The sequence below is a fragment of the Eleginops maclovinus genome, chromosome 8 (genome assembly GCF_036324505.1).
Source record: "Eleginops maclovinus isolate JMC-PN-2008 ecotype Puerto Natales chromosome 8, JC_Emac_rtc_rv5, whole genome shotgun sequence".
Lineage (NCBI taxonomy): Eukaryota > Metazoa > Chordata > Actinopteri > Perciformes > Eleginopidae > Eleginops > Eleginops maclovinus.
In genome coordinates, this window is record NC_086356.1 from 4,714,439 (window position 1) to 4,739,911 (window position 25,473).

Below are 25,473 nucleotides of genomic sequence, written 5' to 3' on the forward strand. Positions count from 1 at the left end.
TACTGTTTTCAAGAATAAAAACTAGAGTCTTCAATGTAATGGAAGCCAATTTATTAGACAGCCTTAGTACATATGAGGTACACATGGAAGTATTGTTTGTGCTTCAACACTCGCAAACATACAATCCCAATAAGTTAAACAGTTTTAGAACAGACTAATGCATCACTATTATCTTTTCTCTGATAAATAATTTGATATAAATCAATTGATTTGACAGAGTAAACCCTATACAACAGCAAATAATAGAAAATAAACGAACACAAAGTCAAGCGTTTGCATCACAGAAAACGCATAATAGTGCAATATACAACTTGTTTTGGCCGGGGGAACGAGGGGAGGGAGGAAAGAAAAGTGGACCTAAGGGATTTCTTTTGCAAAGCCATTCGCCATTGGAGGGTTTTACATTGCACCGGAGGAAAAAATAGATATTAGTTTCTTTTTGAACCACTAACAGCTACAGCTAGAACATCACAAACACGGCGGCTTCACATCGACGTTTTTTTTTTAAAGGAAAAGGTATCACTACTTTACAGTCAGGAATATCACCAGTCAACAGTGAGACGCTAAAACAGCAACGTATGGCACACGCACAACACTACTCAGTGCATGGCCCAATGAAACACCACTAACCAATGATAAGACTTAATCTGACAGGATACAATACTGAAACACAACTGGCCCTTTTTAAGATTATTCTTTAGATATCTGCAAGCATCGGCCTTTGACATTAAAACGTGGAATTTTTCGGAGAAAGGAAAAAGGTTGTGGCAAGTAAATACTTTACAGTCTCGGCAGCCGGAGGAGGGGGGGGATTCGGGCTTTTTACAGAGCTCTCTCTTTCGGACATCTGCTCAACCAAGCGCTTTAAAAAGGAATACTTCAAAGAAAGTCAATGTTTGGAGTATCACGCCGCTGCCTAACGTGTCCGGATATATCACAAGCTAGGATGCAGCGCCGGGAGGGGTAAGATTGTAAGATTTCTCCCTCAGCAAATGAGTAAATGTCTACTATTTATTTATAACTAATGTCGTTTTTTATTATTTCCTTGCCTAGAATGATTACATCTAGTGACTTATTTCTATATTTATCATCCATGGCGACTGCTGATTGCAGGGGAAACGTCAAGGTCACACTGTAGGCGTTGATTTGGATCAATAAGTGAAAATAGGATGAGAAACAAACTATGGTTACTGTGCTTGCTAGTGCTAATTGCATAAACTCCACCTAAGATATAACCTGTTTAAATCCCACATAAATATATATATACATATATTAGAGCAGTTAGAGCTTTAAGGTCATTTCGTGGGCTGCAGTTTGTGGTGCTTGCATACTGACCCTGACTGACACAGCTGGATATATTGCAACACATTTACATTGCTATAGTTGCACCTTTACAGAGTTTACAGATGGAACGTTGAGTAGTGGATAAGTTTTGAGGTGTGTATTTGACTTTTCGATACTCAAAACACATGTTTTCAGTGAAGTATTCAAGCTCAACATCTTAGGAAAAAGCTAAGTGCTAACTCTGCGGCTCCCAGAACATCCACATTGGATACAAACACATAACAGTCCACACAAGTCCAAGCATGCTACTGAATACGAACATCTCAAATGGGCAGGGGGGGGGAAGGGGGGGGGATTCCTCTCTGACGAATATATTTATATTGCATGTTGACTGATATGATATATTTTACAACAGCGACCTCTCAAACGGCTTCTGATAAAACTCCCAGGGGAGGAAACCCAAAGCAAAGAGAAAAGGTCGACCTTTTGCTCAGGTTTCGTAGCATACAATATTACATTTTGGTACTTTCAGTTTTAAATGGCCCTCTGTTCTGATATTTAAACCTTTTGTTAAATAAGTTCATTTAGTTGCATCCATTGTAAAACTTTAGAATACTTGCAACGATTTTATTCTTTGATACAACATATATTTTTTTATCATCTCAGATGTCTTTTTATTCTTCTCAAGCAGGATGCATACACAGGTATTGGAGGGGGGAGGGGAAGGGGTACAGAGGTAAGAAGGGGGCGGGGTTAAGAGAAAGAGGTGTGATTGGAGGATCTTAGCTTGTAACTTCCTCGTCTGGTTTGTTCATGGCCTTGAGCTGCTCCAGCAGGCTGGTGGGGGTGAAGATGTTGGTCGATCCTGGAGACACACACACAAACACACACACACACACACACATACAGACAGTTAGATCTGCACGTGTTGGAAGAAACAGAAGCAAAATGTGTTTTCAGCTCTTGCTATGAATGCTTACTGTTAATGAGAGCACACAATGTTACAACTAATAGAAGCGCTGTGATTAAATCAGAATCAGTTAGCTGGCAGGTAAGAATGGATCAGAGGGGATGGAAACTTATTGTAAAAGCTGAGAGTTCTTTTACTTTGAGTATTTCTAAATGGAATGTATTTCTTTCCTGCATTTCATTTGACAGGAATATTCTATAATCTGTATTCCTTACATTTATCTTACAGCTCAGTTTGTGACTTTTAGACTTTTTGAAAAGACTAAACACTTTGTCAGTATTTTCTGACAGTGAGAATACCCCAAAAACAAGAGGCATTATATATGCTATTTTCCATGAGCAGACTGAAATTATTTTACATCTCTAATCATCTTTTTATCCAGACATCCGGGTTCACATTTAAATCTTGATTGTTATCTGTAAACATCTCTGGGTAATATGGTTGTTAGATCGCATGCAGCTGAACGATATGGAAGCACACAGATCACTGACGGCACCACACCATGTCATGAAGAACTAAAGCTGGCAGGTGGGTTTGTAGCGATCCCGCCACAGCAGACCTGTGTGTACACACAGCCAATCAGGTGTGGAGATGACTGTCTTCATTAAAGAGCATGCAGACAGCTGAGAACTCTCCTACCAAAAGCAAAGGAAATGTAGCACGAAGGAAAGAAGCAGCTCTCCTCTACATGTCATGAAACCCCAAACCAGAAGTCTATGGTCTCCATATTTATGAATGGAAATGTGAAACTCAGTAACCCTAGCAACACATAGATGACCTGCTATGACAGCTGAAGACACATTTCAGACAGTGTAACACTTGAAAGGTGCTGGACCGGAGTAAAGCAAACGGTTTGTCCAATCATTCTCAGGTGTACCGACTGCCGTCTTTATTCCTTTGTTTAAAAAAAAGATTTAGAATTTGTTTTACTCCTCACACCTGTCCAACATTGGAACAGTGCATTGGCCTACATTGGTTTGTTTCTGTTGCAAAGCTGCATGTTTCCTCCAGTCTGGTTTGATTTACCTGAACAACAGTCAAACTAGGCCGGACCCTGTGAGGGGTCGGAACAGGAAGTGGAGGTGGTTGAGGGGAAAACAGAAGAGAAAGAGGCAAGCCCATCTCGAGTTGGGTCATTATGGTGATGCAGGGGTCGTGGGTGGGGGTTGAGTGCGGGCCACAGAGGTCACACTGGCCTCGCCTGCTTCTCTGCTGTTCCCCAAACACACAGCTTCGTGGGCCTGTTTTTGCCCCAGAAACACAACGCCTCCTACGCCACTACGTTATTGTACCAAAGTATCAAAAACAAGGACTTTTTTTAGTAGGTGATGGCCATTTTGCTCAGGAAGAGTTGAATGCAGCAGTATGGGGGGAGTGGGGGCAGCCATACTGCTGATGGTGAGCTGCTTACTGAGAAAACCAGACGGGGGTTTGTTAACGATATCGCTTTAGCAGATTAGTCGGGATGAGATGGATGCCCAGGGTCTACAGTCTCCAAGCTTTAGTGGGTGAGTGTGTGTTCAGAGGTAGCCTTGCTAATAATCTACCAAGACAGGCAATGGGGGGGGGGGGGGGGGGATCATGGGCAATTATGCAAAGAAGTATAATCTGTTACCTGAGTCAGGTGGGATATGTTTTGAGTGCCCCATGTGTTTGTTTGTAAGAAGGATTTCTCCAAAATGTTCATCAACAAGCTGGAAACTAGAGTCTAAGTAAAGTCTGTTAGTGAGGGACGTTTCCTACATTAGGGGAAGGGGGGGGGGGGGTTAGTGGCAGCTGTTGGACATGTGCGGCATCCTTTCTTTTTAATTGGTTGCTAAAGCATATCAGGTGGAACATTGCTACATCCTCAGACTCTGTCAGCAGAGAGGCATCTTACAGGGGGGGATACAAAGGGAAACCTTTTGGGCAACTGCTCTCAGTTATTGTTCCCTGACTGTTTGAGCTTTGTTGCCCCCAAAATGTCCCTCAGTGTCAGCACCCTGATAAAGGAGATATTTGGCTAATATTCAGAATGCCTCTGCAGAGGAGCCATGAGTCATGTGAGCATGTGATGGGGGGGGCTGAGAGAGAGTGACGTGTCAGACGACTGGGAGTCAAAGGAAATAAAATACACAAGGGAGGATCCTTCTTTGAAATCCTACATTAAGTCAAAGAGCTGTCCAGATGTGGAGAAACCAGGAACAACACAAAGTGATTGTCTGTGCGAAGGGTCGTTCAGAAAAATAATCAGACAGTGAAAACGGATAAAGATGGATCTCGGGGGTAGATTAAATCTGGAGGGAGTGTTCCTCAGGCTCAAAGGGCCGTTGGGTGGCTGTCGGAGGGCGATTTAATCCACCCAGCTGAGATGATGGGAGGAGGCAGCAGGGATGGGGTCACGACACCCTCAGACATGGCCGCTCCACACCACAGTATGTAACGGCACGGCTCTGCTCAACTTGACACGCTCATTTTTGGTTTTCCATTAGCTAAAGCTGTCCTGCCATTACCTCAAGGTTCCAAGCGATATAGGAAGCATTTTTAAATAGCTGCCATCAATAGAGACTGGATTTCTGTCAATGTTTTTCAGCCTCTCAACTGTTAACCTGTATACAGTACAATCAAATCCTGCTCAAATGTGATTGGGCGATAGTTATCGAACAAGAAAGAGTCACCAGAACGCTTCCTGTCCTGAAATGTTGAGCATTCTCTGTTTGTGTGATGTAGAAGGGGATGTCACAGCAGTTTCGGTGCGCTGTTCACCAAAAAATCCTGCCTGCAATAAAGGGATGCTTCCTGCAGTGGAAAACATATACAGTATAAGAAAATACCTGGTGCCAAGAGTTGAGTTGAGTCAAGCTGAAAGTGCAGTGGAAATGAGACTTTGTTTTAATAAAAATATGTATAACGTCACATTCTGCCCTCGTGCTAACTTTGGATTTGGACTGTGGTCAAAGATTTGGATTCAGTCTTCCTGTCACACCTGATTGAATAGAGGCACTGTCACTGTGATTGGCTAACTCTCAGCATAAAGGGACTAAATGATGATGGAGCGGCCCATGTAGTGGGGAACGGTCGGTGGGTGCCCATCCCTGAGGGACACGGGGGGAGGAAGAGGGTGGAGTTACATCAAACAGTGCTGAGTGTTCAAAGAAGGAGGAACAGGGAGGAAGCCCTTGTGCTGCGGAGGATCAGAAAGGGCTTCTTTGTGCGGCTGCCTTTACTTTTTTCAGTGTGATTTCTCTCTCCCTCCCTCCCAATCTGTCTCTGCCTCACTCGGCTGGTGTTTCTGCGTCCTCAAAGGACACCCTAGTGGACTCTCGGAAGTCGGGGTGCTGCAGGTCCGATAAGAATTTGGTGGGGGTGAGCATGTGGGTGGAACCTGTGGAGGAACAGAGGCGGCTTCACCACTCGTCTCTCAGCACATGCCACGCCCCCTCCCCCACTCGCTCATAAAAACAAAAAAGGGTTACAAAAAACGTTCGTACACACACACACACACACACACACACACACACACACACACACAGAGAGAGAGACACACTCGTCCACCGACAGTTCACACAAATACATACAATCGCCATGTTGCACAGTGAGGAAAACAACAGACACAGAAAGGACATGGCGGCGCTGCAATTTAAAGACAACAGTTGTTTTTAAAGACAACAGCTGAAGCAGAGCACAACAGAAACAAGACATTTCCATTTATCACACAGACTGCTCACATGAAGGGCTTCTTCAACAGACTGCACACGATAGGTAGGGTGGAACGGCTAGACCTCACATGAACTTTAAGTGCTTCCCTGGGGTTTGAGAGGCAGGATCTGCGAGCGGATTGCTACTGTATCTGATCTGTGTTGTGGGTACTGTGACTGACTGAAAAAATACTATTATATATACTAATAGATGTCAAAATGATTGTTATTAACCCCTATTTAATCATGTGTTTAACCATGTCAACTTTGTTCTGTAACATTCCTTAAAAAGACTTTCTTATAATCACGTTACATTTGCTTTAACAAAGTGACACTAAATGATAACCAAGAAAAGCCATTACGGGGACAAAGTCATTGAACTTCCTCCCTTTCTTTGAGAAAACAATCCGACTCATCAGATCAAACGTGTCCTTGATGGGGATGTCAATGCCAAAATTCTGAAAACGTGACACTTGATTTTACCGAAGGAAGGAAAACTACTTTCTGACTGGCATCGACCCGGGGGCGAAGGAAAATGTGTTTGGGACTAATAGAGATCTTTGCAGAGAGTCCTTTTGGACGAAGGATTTCTGTTCGCATTTTTGTATATTACGCTCAGCAATTACGATTCTGAACCAAGGAATCTTATTTTCTAACCCAAACCAACAGAAAAACAGGATGCAAATATAATACATGAGTGTTAAAGTAGAAGGGTATATTGTTTTTCGTTCGTTTTTCCCGGTATGAGTATCAAAAACTACATGTCTAGTATTGTGACAGCCCTGGTATTAATGACTGGACTTACACTTCCCCATCAGGGTTTGACTGTCTGTTCCCCTCACTTCCTGTGGTCCCCTGCCCATTTCTCCTCCCCTCCATCCTTTTATTTTCATTTTGCCGCCTTCAGGTTGAGAAGCTTTGTCCTCCTATGTCCCTTATATGACCTGATTGCTAGAATAGCTTATCCTCTTCCACACTTTCAATAAAGCATTGTGAACTTATGTATTACTTAAGTCTATCCCACTTTTGACCATACCCAGTATTGATAAACCCCACATCTCTGCATCAAGGTAAAAAGTCAAACCACTAGAGGTCAGCGAAACTAGATGTTCAGGGCGTGTGAATTTACTCTCTAAGCTTGTCATAGATGTCTCTCTCTGCTCTCAGCAGCGCCTACTGTTGCTTCACTCACCAATGACGGCCTCCCACTTCCCATTGGCCTGCGTGACCTCATAGGCACAGCGCATCTCGCTGAAGGAGGCGCCCCCGATGATGAAGACCATGACGCGGGGCCCGGTGCGGTACTCTCCAGGAGTCTTGTTCTTGTGCCAGTGGCCGTATCGAGCACTGTCAGAGCAGAGAGAAAAACGGACAAGTTATTAAAGTCTTTGTACATAACATCATTCTGGGATACACAGCTAGTAAGGCATTAAACGTTATGGAAACATATGATCCTCATTGCTCTGTGTTCCTGTCTGCGGGGGAGGGACGGCTAATGAGGAGGATCGGTTCATAACAGGAGAGGATTTGATGCACAATCAATACACACCAGCAGCTTCCACACACACTGGAGTGTGAGGATCAGCAGGGCTCAATGCGGCTGCATCCCTCCCCCTCATAGACACACACACTTGCATGCAACAGCAGAGGGAAGTATTGACGACTTGTATTAAGGTCAGCTTGCTCACATTTTGGGGTTTGAGCTTCCATATTTCAGATAATAACCAGTTTGTGTAGTCGAGTGCCGATGGCATTATTTAATAATTAACCTCTATGACTGCGCATACTTAGAAGAATGTTAAAATATGAAGAGTTTTATGGTAGATTTCTAGATGTTCTTCCTTGTTAAAACATATATTCATTAGGGCTGTACCAAATTAATTTAAGTTTTCTGATAAAGTCTGTTGTCATTTATGGCGTCATTACTCAAAAATAAAAAACCCACAAGAGTACGATTTTTTTTAAATGATCAAACTAAAAACCTATAAGTTGATATTCGGTATACATATATATGACTCACTAACCTGAGAGTCATCAGTATACCCTCTCTTGCCCGTCCTCCATGTTTTGAGTAAAGTATTGATTCCTTAGACTAATTTCCCTTCCTAAATGACTATTGATCTACCCCCATTTCTATCTGTGTAACTTATGTTGCAATATATATATATAAATAGGCCTGTGTGTGTGTGTGTGTGTGTGTGTGTGTGTGTGTGTGTGTGTGTGTGTGTGTGAGTACCTGACGGCAGTGGTGCTGAAGGAGGCAGAGGAGCGGGTGGAGATGTAGGGGTAGTGCTTGGTGTCCAGCTTATCATCAATAGCATCCTGCAGGGGGATAGAAAGACAACACAGAGCTTTGTCAGCAATACTCAGCCTTACACACACACACACACACACACACACACACACACACACACACACACACACACACACACACACACACACACACACACACACACACACACACACACACACACACACACACACACACACACACACACACACACACACACACACACACACACACACACACACACACACAGGGGCTGGTTCAGTTGTGTTAGGTCTCTTAGCAACCTGTGTGGCGACCATTGGAGGATTGGCTTGGCAAAAATAAGGGGCTAAATATAGTTGATAACAACCAGGCTGGGAAAACAGATGTTTGGCTAAGGTTGTTGTGGAGGTAAATCCACAATCAAATAGGTAAATCTGCTCAGATTAAAAGTGTGTTTTCTGTGACCCTTAGCTAAAATTTGCTTTAGAAGCATACACATTAAAGATGCTGAAAAGGAGGTTGCCTTCGGACCGTTTAAACAGTCCAATAGTGATTCTGGTCCTCGAAAACAAACCTCCATGATGTCCTTGACCAGCGGGGTCCAGCGGGACAGCTGATAGGTCTGCTCGCTCACACGCTCCTTCCTGTCCAGCTTCTTTCCTCGGCGGAGGGTCGACTAGTGAGGGAAACAAGACAAGAAGGTCAAGTATCTCCTAAAATCAGGACAAGTACTATTCCACACCGTAAAAGCCGTGCCTATGAAACCTTTTTGGAGTAAAATAATAAAGTAATGTCAGCAAAATGAATGAATAGTAATATAGTAAGAGTGTGTGAAAAGTGTGTTACTATTATATACAAACGTCATTCTTCAGTTTATCTGAAACATCCAAATTCTAATTCAACAGATTTGGAGAGACATTGCTTTAACCTGATATGAGGGCAACAAACAAATGTAATCTGGAAAGTTAGAAACGCTGTCAGACAAAGTATAATATTTGATGGATAGTGGACAATGGGAGACTGACGGATAAAGCAGAAGGAAAGGAAATAGAAGAAGATTGCCAGGGAGGGGTCTTACGTCTGTGACGATGGGGACGCCCAGGTGAGCCATGTTGGTGATGATCTCACTGTCCTCAGGGGGGATCTGCGCGTGCTGGATCAGCTTGTTCAGGTTCTCCTCCGTGATGCCTAAACACACACACACACACACACACACACACACACACACACACACACACACACACACACACACACACACACACACACACACACACACACACACACACACACACACACACACACACACACACACACACACACACACACACACACACACACACACACACACACACACACACACACACACACACACACACACGCACCGGTCAGATCTTATGACTGAGAAGACTGTATGTTTACATTTAATATGCTCAGTGCGCTGAAAGGGAATTCAACCCCAGTGCAAAAATAACTATTTCATTAAAACATAAAATGGACACTAGACTTCTCGGATTCTGTATACTTAATATATATACAACATATATGAGAAGTTTAGTCTTAGTGAATTACCAGGTTAATATTCCTGTAGTCTGAGCAATTCTTTACACTTCATCAGACCTATGTATGTCAACGTCAATGCACAGAGACACTCAGTAAGTAATTACTCTTACAGGGACAGAGAGCAGCACAGAGTTTTATAGACCTAAGACTGGATTTCCTTTTGTTTTTAAAGTTGTTTTTTGGGGGCTTTTTTTTTGCTTTTAATCGGATAGGACAGTGGAGAGTGACAGGAAAGTGGGAGAGAGAGTCGGGGTGGGATCCGGAAAGGACCACGGGTCGGGAATCGAACCTGGGTCGCCGGCGTGCGCTGCAGGTGCCACAGCCAGTTGCGCCCCAGCCAGTTGCGCCACGGCCGGGGCCTTAAGATTGGATTTCTAATGTCGCCTGAAGACTCCTTCTTACCATTCTTGAGGAAAATGTAGAGCAGGATGATGCGGATCTTGTCGTACGTGCTGACGTTGGCATCCAGCAGGATGGGCACGATGGCCCTCATGGGGTCTTTGATCTTCTCTCCCTCAGCGTCTGTGCCCATCGCCAGATCCTGCAGCACAGAGCCCAGGTATCACATCAAGTCTCACTTTAAACCCTCAGATACACATTTCTAAGACTACTATTAGGATTACATGTGTGCACGTTTAGATAATATCCTCCTTTAGCAATACTCTCTCATGACAGTGTTTTCTGTATCTGATCCCTCACCTGCTCCACACGGCACAGCTTGTCGACTGTTCCCTGGTAATGCTTCATGCAGTCCTCAGCCAGCTGCAGGTGGGTGGAGTACTGAAAACACAATACACACGGGGTCAGAATCACATGCACACACACTATTATGAACACACAACACACTCATACACACACACCTTGCTGAGCTCCTTCTGGTACTGAGGCATCTTCTTCAGCATCTGGGACAGATCTCTCATTGTGGTCTGTTGAAAGAGAAGATTGCAATGTCAAATTCAGTCTAAAATATCGCTAAATAGAAAAATAGCAGCTACCATAATCCACACAGGCTGAAAAGCATTGGCATTGCAATAAAGCAGTTCTTTGTTCTTAAAATGTGACTTGAGATTTTGACCTCCTTCACTACTTTGTAAAGAAGAATCCCAGAAGTTATCGAGCATGCTTCTAACAATTGTAACACCACTGTATGTTCAATACGTATCATCATCACCTTCTCCCCGGTGTTCATCCTCTTGCTGGCTGAAAAGTCCTTCAGCTGGCGGGTCACTTCCCTAATGACAAAAAAGGAAATTAAATTGTGTATCCAAAGCTTAAAGTGTATGAGGAATATATATATAACATAAAGTCTGAGTTAAAGTACTTACTGGGACACCTCAGCTATGTGTTTGTGTCTCAGGCTCACCCACAGGTCATCGTCTTCGTGCAGCAGAACCTCTTTCTCACGAGAGTCTCCAATGCCACTGGTCTCATATCTGAGGAAATACGGACAGTCATTTAGAATATAAATTCAGATATGATTATTCTATAGATTCTGCCTACTGCAGCTTTACCTGTTTAACCATTTTCCATCCTGCTAAAACATGTCATTTAAACGTCTTCACAATTTATTATAGACTTTTTAAAGAAGATGAGGTGGTGAATAAACTCAGACCCTCGCCAAAATGTGTGCCATTTGCCATGTATAGTAATAGTTTAGTACTTGTAGACGTCGTTCTCGATGGGCAGCAGGTCGTAGCCCATGGCCTGGAAGGTGAGCTCATGCAGGACTGGAGAAACGGGGTCGAACGCCCGGTCCAGGATGATCAGCTGTGAGCGTGCCTTATCTGGACCCTATACAGAGAAGACGAAATAGAGAATTAAAAGGAGGGATTACACTGTGGGACTTCCAGGATACATCTTTTTGCAACAAGAATATGAGACAGGTGAGAAGAGAACAAGTCATTAAGCATTGAAGTTAGGTACAGCAGGGTAAAATACAAATTCCTCTGAGCCCACCTCTCCCATGGTGGGGTCATCAGCCTTGTAGGCGTCCAGTTTGTCCTGAACCAGCTGGGCCAGGGTGGCGTTGTCCTTGTACTCTCTGACAGGAGGACAGACAGACAGATGGATGGTCAGCATTTAAGTGATGGACAGGATATGCCTTCTATATTTCCCAAAGGACACCAAGGTCTCTAAAAAGCTACTCCTCATAACCAGCTACAAAGGTCTCCCTAACTCACGTCTGTAAAGGTGATAAATGGCATTTATTCCTTACATCTGAGTCAGATGTTTTTAAATGTACACTCTGTTATTCAAAAATTCACTCCTTGTAGTTAAATAGAGTCAAGCTGATATCCTCAAACGTTATGTTGTCTGTCAAAATTGTCTTTCTAACCACTAAAAAGACGTCTTTAGTTTCAGAGCGCTTCCTGTACCCCCAGCTGCCCCTACACAGCGCCCCCTGCTGCTCACCCTCGGTATCTGACGGCAGGGTACTCCTTCAGGGTGGCACAGAGAGTGGCCAGCTGCTCGGCCAGCCTCTCCATCACCGGGTTCTTCAGCTGGGTCTTATGGGGGCTGTAGAAACTGTGGAAGGCGTCTGCATTGTCCAGAGAGTACACCTGCACACACAGACAGGGATGCAGCTTAGACATTGATTTGAGCTTCCTCAACTCTTTCTGTTTTGGTGCACGGTGTTGGCCAGGGTCAGATTTCAGCAAGTATTATTGATCTGAAAGCTGATTTGATCATAAGAAAAGACTACCATTTTGTCTTTTGTCTTCTTCTTCTTGTTGTTTATCCTTTTCACCTCAACTACCCCTTGCCTGTCTCTTCTCCTTTTTCATGTTCTTTTCCCCCCCGTCCTTTCCTTGTTCTTCAGCTTTATATCCTCTTTCCTCTCCCATCCTGCCATTTCCTCCCCTCCATTCCTTTCACCTTTAATGTCCTTGCTTTCTACTCTATACATTTATCCTTCTCACCCTCCTCTTATCTAATATCCTCTCTTTTCTTGTCTACATTTCATTGTTCCTCTCATCTGTCTTTGTCTTTCTGTGTATTCTCCTCTCCTCATTGTCATTTCATTTCCTCTCCTTCCTCTCCTTTCCTTTCCTTTCCTTTCCTTTCCTTTCCTTTCCTCTCCTTTCCTCTCCTCTCCTCTCCTCTCCTCTCCTCTCCTCTCCTCTCCTCTCCTCTCCTCTCCTCTCCTCTCCTGCATCACTCACTACCACTCCCTCCTCCCACCCCATCTGTCTTCAGTCACATGACCTCACTCCTGCAGTCCCTATGTTAGCTAGGATCCCATTGGCTACAGCCTGCTGTGTGGATCTGTACTCATCCAATGGCGTGAGAGCATCAGTGTGTGGGCGGGCAATGAGGCAGCTCTGTGCCGGGAGCAGAAAAAACCACTGACTCTGAATTAATGAGAGTAGACAGGAGGGGAGCAAAGCATTGTGGGCACAGCAGCATCTTCAGATAGTGAGGGGCAGACGGATGGAGAGAGGGGCGTAGAGGGACATTTAGAAAAAAGGAAGAAGGGTAATAATAAATAACAATATAATAAAAACGCTTGATGGAGAGCTGAATGCAAGCTACGTGCGAAGGCAGGGATGGAGGAATGGTGGTACATAAAAAAAATACCAGCGGGAGGGGGAGGAGGAGAAAAATGAAGGAGGCAGGAATTTGAAGATAAAGCTAAGGGTGGAGAAGCAGGCTGGAGGGAGGAGAGGCAATGTGATGAATGTGAGTCCTTCTGGAACAGTCTGGCAGTCTCTAGTGTGACTGCTGAGTCAGCGGCATTAAGTGACCATCTGAGTGTGTATCTGTGTTTCTATCTACTCTCCCCGACTCTAACAACCATTACCCCCCCTGTTACTATTCCTGGCTGTGTCCTTTCTCTATCCCTCTCCACCCAGCAGTCCTAATCGATCTCTCAATGTTCCAACTTGGGCTTTATATCTCTGCATCTCTCTATCGCTTGTGTTCACTTATCACTTACAAAGAATTAGAGTAAGCCATGTTTCATTCCTTGCTTGATCAGAGGATAGGAGAATAATGGCTAAAATATGTAACCATCCAGGGTGCAATAAGCAACTTTTATTGTAGGATTTATTAAGCAATTGGTACGCATACTTGTGTTTGCAAATATTTGATCCAAACGGTGTTCTCTAACAGCACCGTGAGGCACAGCTGGATATTTACCTGAGACTCGTAGGGCAAGAAGGCGATGTTGATCTCCGTCAGAGTCTTGATGGTTTTGGAAGCACGGCTCTTTGTCAGCTCATTGAAGAGAGGATCAGGGCAGGCTGGGGAGGTGAACAAAACAGGCATCTTTAAGTTAGACTATTTCATCGGTCTTAATAATATTTTAAAATATGAATTCCAACAAATTTCATCCACCTATAAAGTATTTTTTGAGATAATGTTCCTCAAGCATTTATCTAATAAACTAGGTCTTGATGTTTGATAAAGCTGACAGGATGTAGCAGCAAATTATGTGAACACAACCATTCATTACAAAGACCTTTAAATCTCAACACACATTTAAAGGATGAGGTAAGATCAGGTGTATGAGCCTAATGTACACACAAAACAAGATATACAGGAAACACAAAGGTTTTTAAAAAATCTCTGACTCATTAATACAAATTAAGCAACTATATCAAAGAAAGAGAAGTTACAGCACCATAATACACCCCGCACCCATTTCCTCCCAGCTTTGAAAAATCAGCTTTGAAAATCGGAGGAAACTGGAGGCTATGAGGACACAAATGGCTGCTCTATCAACATTTAGCAGGGCGCCTGTTTCCTAAAGGACAAGAAGGTAGTTTGTCTATGAGAGGAAGTACAACACTACCAAAAAAATGCCAGGTTGAACAAGAAAGGAAGCGAAAAGCACAAAATATGAAAGATCCTGCAACACTAATATGTTTTACATCCTAAACGGTGCACCACATACAGTCATGCTGAAGAAAGGCTCCATGTCTCTACTCACAGTCAGTGAAGAAAACATGCGCTGCCTTGTATTTAGCTGAGTGAGGGTCTTTGAAGTCTGCGATGAGGGTGTGGACCGACTGAGGGGAGAGAGCAGAGTTCATGTCAGTGTGTTGACTCCACTACACGTGCATTAGTGGGAACTATTTCATTCGTTCAAGCTGTATTGTGTGACACTTTGAAATGATGGTGCCAGAGCCTTTAGCTAAACCACTTAACTAAACGATATACATCCATAAATATATTTTAGAATCTTTGCTCGGCATTTAATGTGAGAGCTTATTTGTCAGCACTTTTTTTAATGAAGTCCTGTGACAATTGTCCTGCTACAGTCAACTGTAGTCTAGTATTTGAGTGTTTTCAAAGAGTGTGTCTATTCAATCAGGACTGTCGACATTTTGTTTGTTTGAGTCATTAATCACTCAATTTACTTTGGCCAAATCTCCACTTTTCCCCGAGCACTGTTGTCATTATAAACTGTAAATTGCTTCATCCCTGAACCCCTTAATTTGTTCTATTGCCTGAACATACAAATTGTTACACTGCATCTCATGTCATTCTACTCACTGTTCATCCCTTTATTATTCTAATTATAAGTGAGCAATCCTTTATTTTTCTTTCATTTTGGTGTAATTTGTAGCAATGTATGTCGTTGTATATATTTCACATCATACTCGAGGCACATTGTCGAGCTCAACCTGCTTTGGCAACACTCTACTCCACCATGGTATTGCCAATAAAGCTGAGCAAACAGCCGAGTGTTTGGACAAACGGCGGCTTCCTGCTGCCATAGACACACCTCTGAATATACACTGTGAACTAGAGAGAGGAGAGTGTGTGTACCTTCTCTGTGGGTGTAATCAGGTAAATGGCCTCGAGGCTGGGAAGAGGCTCTCGTCGCTTCATGATGTCCTCCACGACTAGAGAGAAGGAAGTTAGTTAGAGAGGAACACAGACAGATGTGTAACAGTGCAGAGGATGTGACCGTGGTCTCTTACTGGTGATGCCCTCCGTCATGATGTCTGTCATCTTGCAACAGGATGACAACATCCTCATGCTCAGCTGGTCCACGATCAGTGCCTGGCAACAGGAAATGAAACAGTTGATATACAAATACAGTGTGTAACTAAATATTGAACCGCAGCTATTATATTACATGTCACTGACAATGAAACGGTCTTATTTAAATAAAGCTAAGCGTGTTTTACCTTCCATTCTCCCTTCTTCTTCACCTTCTTGATGACATCATTCATAATCTCTGTGGAAGAAAAGAGACATCATCAGGATTGCCATCAACGTAGAAAGATGTGATGAGCGAAGAGGATGATTCCATAATGCAATCCTACACAGGAGGACGATAGCATGCCAAAGTCAAATATAGCCTCCAACAAGGTCAACGACCACAGCTCTCCAGCAGCAGAATAAATCATGTGGATGAGGAGGGAACATATGAACGCAGAGACGGCTGGGAAGTGTGATCTCAAAAATAATCTGATCCACTGTGAGGTCACGGCACGATGGTTGTGTTTAAGCCACGACATTAGCCTGATCACTGTGTCAACCATCTGCCAGCCATGTTCTTATGAATCCATTTAGGGTGAATTACTGCAAATATATTAGCTGCTAAGCCCTTAGGCCCCGGCTAAAACCTGAGGCCACACAGATTATAACAGGTTTAAAAGGACTTGCACAAAAAAAGATTACAGAACACACATCAAATATCAGGATCAGGGATGCACTGCCTCCAACAACCAATGGTCAGTTATTCCAGGCTGCTGATTGGCTCTTGTAACAGCAAGCTGGAAGAGCTCAAGGCCACGAGTAGGAGAGATACAGTAGAGGAGTTAGGGGAGGAATAAAAACATTGATGGAGGAATTAAAAGAGAGAAGGGAGGTGAAAGGGAGACTGAGCACTAACTATCGATAGCTAGTTACCCATTTTGACAGTGGAAAGGTATAGACACATTTATAATAAAAAATGTCTTGAATCAAATTAAGGTTGTAGCTACCGCTGATTACCATTCAACTACTACTAAAATTCCTCAAAACCTATAAGAGAATAAAAACAATATCTATACTGTATATGACTAACCTTTTTCCATGTCATATTTATGTTGTAAAACTACAAAATGAACGTTTAAAAACAGTATTGCTGACACTGACAGAAGGCTGGACACCAGCGAGTCAGAGGAACTTTATCCGACCTCCTGTGGGACAGAGGATCTTAGAGAGGTACGAGAGATTCCTAGACTCAGCTTCAGACTGTGACCAGCATCTTCTATTTCCTGTTCTGTTAGCTGCCGTGTCAGCAAAACAGCAAGGCGGATATAAACCATCAACACAACACAAGCGCATGTTGGCTGACTCTCTGCTTAATTCTCCAAGTAAAAGTTAAAAAAGCGTACACTTGGTTTTCTTTGTTCCTAAAATAATGACATGTTTTTCATCCAGCAGCGGCTCCAGACTACAGGATGAGAAACAGTGGGATATCCTCTACTGGTTTTCCTTTTTCCTCTCCTGCAGCTGATGTGTTTCCTCTGGTTCTGTGCTGCAGCATTTTTCTGATAAACCCAGTATATTAGAATAACGAATGCTTTTTAGGGATTATTTGTAGTTTCAAGATGTTACACTTGTCTTTCTAAACTCAAAAGTGCCCATTAATTGTGGAAATAAAATAAAATACACACTACAAATTGTATTACATCTTGTTTTTATAAGGAGAGTGTACCACTACAACACCCTCTGTAAACAGTGGGAACACCTTTGAATAAAAATGGAGAATAGGATCGAAAAATATAATGACTATATTTCCCAAGCTATTCTCTCTTTTATCTCCTGTATTGACGTTCACTGAGTCGTGTAACGTATCAAAACTATTACGATGGAACAATAAGCTGCACACTCTGATGGCGGTGAATGTACATCAGATCTACGTCAGGGGGAAACGGCACTGTGGATTTTTCCTTTCTGACCACTGATAGAGGTACAATAACACAGTCAGACAGAAGGGAAGGGACCTGAGAAAACACAGAGCAACAGCTGTGTCAACTCCCCAGTATGAGTGCCAAACACACACACTAACAAACACACTCCTCAGACACCCCATAATGTCTCACGCCCAGTCCAACAGGATACTAAACATCCCTGACAGAAGAGAGAACAGAAGAACGGACACAACAGGCTAAAACTTTATTTTGTTAAAGCACTGGTTAAATTTCTCATCTGAAAAAAATGGCCGAATTATTTTAAATATTGATGGAAAGATATCCAAAGTATTTTCTAAAAGCCTTTGTCTACAAAATGAAATAATATTGAACCTGGCTTTATCAAATGCTAGAATTTCGGTCCAATAAATGTATAGAAATTAGCCCATCGTTATTTAATAAGATACTGCTTTATTGCTTATTCAAACAAAGCATTTAATAAGAAAACATCTAGTTTAATATAAGTTTTTATCTGTGGGATTTCTATGATGGTATCAGGTAACATGTTTACCCTTTTTACCTGCAGCGTTTTCCTTTAATTAATTTGAAGAAAATACAGATATTTTAATTAAGTACACATGCAAAATCTCTAGATCAAATCCAAATACATATAATAACTAAGTATGATAAACTGTGTGCCTTTCATCCAGATAACAGTAAGAAACGGTGTGATGTGCTTCATGATATTGCTGAGTGGATCGGTGTGAACGGCCCTGACTCTGATCATTATACAGCAGTGAGGAACATACAGCTTCTCCCTCTGCCTCGTGGTTCTCCCCCTGCAGGGAATTTCACCTTTGAGTACATGACCCATTTTTTTTCTCTGGATCTCCGCTTCACAGCCGCAGATCAACATCATTCCCGAGAGAACCTGACAGGGCAGATCTTAAAGACACAGGCAGACACTTTGGTAGGGCTTGCAGTCAAAGACGCCGTCAACTTAAACGAGTCTGGCCTGCTGCTACACAACTCACTAACCATGAGAAAATCAGCAGAGGATCAGGAGTCCGTAGCCTCTACGGCGTCCAACATCCATCAATCAGAGGGCACGCACATGAAGGAGAGGTGCGGGTCACACAGATCAAATGAAATAGAAATAGAAATGGACTGATGAGAGGACCTTTCTCATGACCTGGGTGATGGCAGGGATCAGAGGAGAGGCTATAATCTAATTATTGGGCGTTTATAAAGGCCTACCCCAAAAGACTGAAATCTGAGCTGATGCAAAAGCCAGATGAGACACATATGAGCACACAGCACGCTTTAACATCTTAAAGCAACAGATTTTTACTTGGTGAGGGAAATTCAGAAATATAGGTGCCTATTAATCAATACAAGTTGCTAACGCAGCTTTAAAGCTTCAATGTATTCCGTACAGCCTTGGGATTATTTCACAGTTGATTGAAAACATTACATATATTTGACACGTCTAATTTATTCCATTTATCTTTTCCTTTCAGCTGCTGATCTGTGTATTCATGTGAGGACAGCATGGCTAGAGGCTAACAGTCCTCTTCAGCTCCAAACCACTGTGATTCTCCAGAGACTGCACACTCACTACAGCACGAACATTATGAACAATCAGATAAAATCCCTGAACGATTGCATCAATTCCCTTTCTTAATTATACCCAAAATAACCATTTTGATTGGAAATAAAACACATTATGGGAGCTTGAGATGCTCTAACTGCCATTTAACTGTGAAGTGTAAGATGGATGCCTTATCAGATGATTCATTTGTTTATCAAAGTAATCAACTAGCAAAATGTTCTGTGGCTCTGACGCAGAACGACAAGAGCAGGAAGATGCAGGAAACTATCAGATCGATATGTAATTAAATAATTCATACATTTCAGCAGATTTTACATTTTTAGAAAATATCTAAAGTACGCTCACCTGGAGGAATATTTTATTATAATTAAGCTAGCACTCTGTTTCATTTGGATGCCTGAAATGCCCTTGGATCCCCTTTGAGCGTGGGTCCTGTTCCCATTTCGTTAAGTTTTAAGCCACATTTTTCCATAATTATCTTGATTCTTGTAAGTGGATACACTGCTGAAACAACGACATCAAGGGTGATCCTGACAAAAACTCCAGGGATCCCATTTTACTTCACTACTGCTTTTGTTATTGGCCTGATTGAGGGAGACTACAGTCAGCAGATTGAGTATTTTGCATTTAAGTGAAGCTTATGGTGGCCTGGTAGAAGCTGGTACACACCTCACAGAAACCATGGGTGCTGAAAATGGCAGTCAGTGTAATAGACTGTGGGAAAGAGAGAGACTGTGATGCTGCAGGCTGCAAAAGCCTGGCCTAAGCTCTGTCTGAGCTCTCTGCAGATCAGCTGTACTGGCTAATGTACAATACAAAAGCCAAACCAATATCATTTTGCAAAGGAAATTCTTTAACAACTGGTAAAATAATCACCACCAAGCAATGCTTTTTTGTGGTTGTTGTTGCTGGAGGATGAGAGCATCTTGGCTGGTGCTACTTGGCTCTCACACGGCACCGATATTCTATAAGAACACATATTTGTAACGGGTTGTTAAATATGTCCCCAATGTATGCGTGAGTCTGTCTCTTAAAAGAAGGATGGAGAGAGAGGCCACGTGCTGCTGAGAGTGGTGGGAGGATGTAGGATGTCTGCCAGCTCTGACACAGCACTCTTCCTCAGTGAGAGAGACGGGCAATTCATAAAGATTATGAGACGCTGTAACCCTGAATTTTGAGAGCTCTCTTTCAGCCAGACCTTCATGCTTTGTCACCACGGCGACATGACATTTCGGGATGGATTTATCTCAGTGTATGCAGGAGGCGTGTGTGTGTGTGTGTGTGTGTGTGTGTGTGTGTGTGTGTGTGTGTGTGTGTGTGTGTGTGTTTTTTTGTTTAAAAGGAGGCCTGGGGGGTGCAGCCACTGCGTCAGACGCTGAACGCAGTTGTGTGTGATGCTCTGGTTCAGTGATGCTGCCAAGGTCAGATAAAGGCTTTTTATGTGTATGTGTGTGTGTGTGTGTGTGTGTGTGTGTGTGTGTGTGTGTGTGTGTGTGTGTGTGTGTGTGTGTGTGTGTGTGTGTGTGTGTGTGTGTGTGTGTGTGTGTGTGTGTGTGTGTGTGTGTGTATGCAAGTGTGTGCATGTGTCCTTCTTAGCTTCACCTTCCCCATTCCTTCTCTTACTAAAAAGCCTCACGCAGGGAAGAGTAAATCACACCTACTTGCTTCCTGATTCTTCGAAATGAAAGAGCAACCCACTCATCACATTCCACCAGAGGATTAAAAAACAACTTAGCAAATGAAAAATATTTGTTTGTCAGTCCAAAATGCAAAGATATACGGTTCAATTACATAAACAAAGTGAGGAAGCAGGACATCATGTTTGTTGAGCTGAAAATAGTATGGTATTAACTACTAACCGCTGAGTCAACTAATCACTCTAGCTCTACTGGAAATATATGTATGTGTTTCCTTTTCAAGAGTTAAATCAATCACTTAAGAGCAGTCTCACATGTATGTAAAGTAGCCAGAGTCAGGATGTAGTAAGACAAGCTTACCAGTGTATGATTTTAGGGGTTAAGTTATGTTGGATCTAATCTATCTGAACACTACCCGGCTAGACCTGGTTTCCTGATACAATCAGTTATCACAGAATTTGATTTGTTCTCGTCACAGGAACAATACTGAACCTCATCACCTCACTGCAATGTCGAAAATCTGCATAGTCACTGCGCCCGGACTTTGTTCACCAACACTGGACAGAACCAGGGTCGATTTTATCCAATGCTAAAAGTCTAAACGCTCAGCTAGGCTAGCCACTCCCTCATTCTCACTCGGTACTTTTTGCATTGTCATGACAGTGTTATTGGTTTCCTGAAGTCATTCCCTGCGACAAATAATTAAATATCCTAAAGTCTAAAAGCAACGAGACAAGACTAAAAGATATGCTCAAATTCAATGCCCAGTTCCACTCACAACAGACCTCCCATCACTTCCTACTGCTCAACAGCACACATTGGTATCCTAATCCCCTTCCTGTTACAGTATGAATATTAGCATGATATATGAAATGTAGTCTACGGTAAAAGTATACAATTCGCAGTTTCACAAACAATACAAGCCTAATTCACAGATTTCACAGACAGCTGATCAATGAGTGATCATCACAGACAGTAAACACAATTGTTTCTACTGCATCTTGGCCAATGAACCTGTAGCACGTTCAAGGTTTGTCTTATTGAAGCCACTGCTTTGGTACTTTTTGAAAGCTAATGCACTAGCAGCATTCATGCTTTTTTTTAGCTTGTTTCTTCATGGTTGAACGCACTTCTTGTATGTCGCTTGGGATAACAGCGTTAGATAAATAAAATGTAATGTAACGCCACAAGGAGAGAATAAGAAAAGGTGCGTTCGATGAGGGTAAGAAGGAGACCATGGTATGGCAATGTCAGGTTGTTCCTGGTCTCGTCTGTCTATAAGCACAACATGCAAAGGGTTCATCTCCTGAACGCAACAAAAATAGTGTTTATTTTAATCACAGGGTTGTATATTATAAAACCGGCAGCTCCTTCAGTTGTTTTCTATAAAACATATCGCTTTTATTTCCCTTCTGTGGCTCTATGGGACTGATGCTCATATACAATCCTGGAAGGGGAGGGTGAAGCTCAGCTTGCTGCCCATCCCCCCTCCTTCCTCCTGGCTGCTACATGCACTGCTGCAGAGAGGACCCATGATGGTGTCGCCCTCCCTCTCTGCCCCCCCACCTCCACCAATCCTATCCCAGCTTCACCTCAGCCAAACAGAGTGCAGGTGCGTCCCTGCCTTTACCTACTGGGAAACATTCAGGAGTGTTTACGTTGTTCTAGAAAAGATAATTCACCCGACACAGAGAGCCTGCATGTGACTGCCTTTGGTTTTACAAAACTGGGTTATGCAATTGCCCATCTTAAGTCTTAAAAATGACATCATTTTTGGCAAATAGTGGGTGTATTGTGTAATGTTGTAGGTGCACAGATAATACATTTTCTATTAAAATCAGTCTAAAGACATGAAGGCGTATAACCAGTGTACCAGTGGTGCAGGTCGTGAGAATGCAGATTTGGACTCATTAACTCCAATTCTCACCTCAACCATAACACATATCACTATATAAGGGATGCACAATATTGGAATTTTGTTGGAAAATTCAAATAAATGTCAGATTTGTCATTTTGGCCAAAGCTGATATTTATTCCACCTAATTGCAGAGAACAGAACGTCTTTCCTGTAGAGGTATTAACACGTTATCAAGCCTGCTGTTATTGTTTTGGCCATATGGACCATTGGTGGATGCAGAAATGTATTAATGTACACATTTACTGGGCAAAATAAGATAACTACATGAGCGTAAATTAGATTTAAACATGCTATATTTATTTTTGTATAATATATCGCTATAGGAAACTATTTCTGACAAATGTCAATATTTAATTTGAAAGGATTTATCTTTCAATACCTATAGCATATTCATCATTGGTACACTCAGCCAAACCATTTTTCCAAATCACCTATTCAAAACATCCTATCTCAACAGCAGGGCTGGACGGTAATTCATTATTATAAATTATATATCATTACAACAAAATAATAACCTTTATTCCAAATACTGTGACGCACTATTAATGGGAAAATATTTGTATAAAGTATGGTATTAGATTAATTGTCCATCCATATCCCCCAGCCCGACTCAACTGTACAAGTTTAACAAACAAACAATTACACTAAATTGTATTACATCTGTTAAAATACATATTATACGTAGGGAATTAAACTGATTCAATGTTGGGATGTTGTGCTGCAGGCTCAACTCCTGCTCCATGTGGGAGGCCTGAGTCCCAGCCAAAGCACAAACCTTTTCACCCTCTATTATATCACAGCAGAGGAGTTCTGTACTCTATCGGTCAGAGGAGGTGGATGTGTATCTGTGTATGGGTTGGGGGTGGGGGCCTAAGAATTTGCAGCAGGACACATGATAAATGCCATGCATCACTGATCCTGATCATTGTAGCACATTTCAAGATTTGGCATCTTACTGCCAGAAAGTGAGACATTAGTACTGATTGAGTATTTGGAAATTCTGTAGAGAATAGTGGTACTGCATCAAAAAATATGAATCCTGCACTATGGGGCAGGGCATGTTGAAATGAAGAGAACATGCCAGTGAAGAATAAAAGAAGTCAAGGCTTAACATGAAGAGCTCTATGTGTGAGGCTTTACTTCACTATGCAGGCCTGTCTGACATTAACACGACCACCATCACTTGCACCCAGCTGACCCTGCTCAGGAGAATCGCAGCGCCTCCATGTTCAGGTCTGCATCAGGAGACTACTGGAGCATCAGCCTCAATAAATGAGTCTAAATGACCAAATCAGCGCTGGACAGTCGAGTGTGTAGCGTCCTAATGATGCTGGATTACACAGGCTGGGTTTGATCGGTGGCGCAGCGCCAGTAAAGGCCAGTCACTGATCGCTACTGGACGGTCACGCATGTATAGATAATGCGGAATTTCTTGCGTAGTGGCGTTTTAAAGGCAACTTTCTCCTCTTGGATACAATCCGCCATTAATGTGTAGCGGAGCTGTCAGCAGCTTGGCTCAGCTCAGGAGCGATTCAGCTCAGAAAGGGTGTTTTACGCAGCCGTTTCATGCTCAATCATAGGGGTGAGGCACTGCTGAAATTAGGGAATCCCACGGATGGAGAGTGTTAATCTGCACTCATTCGATTATTGGCTATAATTAGTCATCTGAAGAGTCTACAGTAGCAGTGCACATTATTCCTAAAACGAACGATGATTGTGGCTTTAAAAGGGCGTATGTGTGCTCCAGCATCCTTCTTGTTGAAGATGCCTACCTTCAGCAGTGGGCTAATCACGGCTACTTAAAGCCATTTTCAGGTCTACTCTGCTTGGAAGACAAATGCGCATCCTCACCGCAGTGACATAAAACCAGCCTCCGCAGGTTATCAGCTCACACACTGCTCGGCTGGGGTTAACAACATGATACAATGGAACACCAAGAGCACAACCTTCATCATCATCACCACCACCACCATCATCATCACCATCCAGATGTACTAGCTGACATCCGCATCCTGCAGAAACACACAAACCGCAATTGTGCGCAGACCGCAGCACCGCATCTCACCAGATTTGGAGTAAAAAACAAATACTAAAGAAATCATTCTTACTTTCGCCGACCACCGCCTTTAATCCGATAGGTGCCATGATGCTGCCGAGTGTAGGACTGAGTATTCACCCTCTGCTTCCACCCTATCTCTCTCTCCCTCTGTGATCACCTCACAACGCTGCGGAGGAGCCTCCAGTTGGAAACGTCACTGCGTATCCTTCCGCATCACCCCCCCCATGATGGTGCTGGATGTATAGCTACAACTGCGATTTATTAGCTCAAATGTCTTATAATAGCCTTTTTGTTCTCCAGTCACTAGTTAATCCTAGTATTATTACATACACTCCCAACCTTGTAATAGCACTTAAAACATATACAGCTGTCTTATAGGATGTGTGGTGATGCATTGTGTTGAAATTATGGTGTCATTGTTTTAATTGGTTCAGATTGTCGTAATATAATATAATAATTGGCCTATTATTTATTATTTTCACTGACGATTAAAAACAGCACATTTTCAAATGTAATAGGTTGAAATGTATATGGTCATTGCTTTGTAAATTAATTTCCTTAAATCAAACTATCAATTAGATAATTAATGAACACATATTGATGTACTCATTTACAGACAGTGTTCAAG

The 25,473-nt window shown here is 42.6% G+C and overlaps 1 protein-coding gene across 2 annotated transcripts; it reads right to left on the reverse strand.

Moving 5' to 3' along the window:
* Nucleotides 1-34: 34 nt before the first annotated feature.
* On the reverse strand, nucleotides 35-25,046 carry stxbp1a (syntaxin binding protein 1a). Of its 2 annotated transcripts, XM_063890013.1 has the most exons (20): nucleotides 24,895-25,046; nucleotides 15,904-15,953; nucleotides 15,694-15,775; nucleotides 15,539-15,615; nucleotides 14,697-14,775; nucleotides 13,904-14,007; nucleotides 12,176-12,324; nucleotides 11,720-11,804; nucleotides 11,424-11,554; nucleotides 11,089-11,196; nucleotides 10,935-10,995; nucleotides 10,624-10,689; nucleotides 10,463-10,543; nucleotides 10,166-10,304; nucleotides 9,282-9,391; nucleotides 8,778-8,879; nucleotides 8,168-8,253; nucleotides 7,124-7,278; nucleotides 5,461-5,618; nucleotides 35-2,149 (listed from the first exon to the last, which is right to left on the reverse strand). In XM_063890013.1, exons 1-19 carry the CDS (start codon nucleotides 24,929-24,931, stop codon nucleotides 5,509-5,511), a joined length of 1,812 nt encoding a protein of 603 aa, XP_063746083.1. In that variant the 5' UTR covers nucleotides 24,932-25,046; the 3' UTR covers nucleotides 35-2,149; nucleotides 5,461-5,508. The 2 variants fall into 2 exon arrangements, with proteins under 2 accessions (XP_063746083.1, XP_063746084.1); XM_063890014.1 differs by lacking the exon at nucleotides 5,461-5,618.
* Nucleotides 25,047-25,473: the final 427 nt, after the last annotated feature.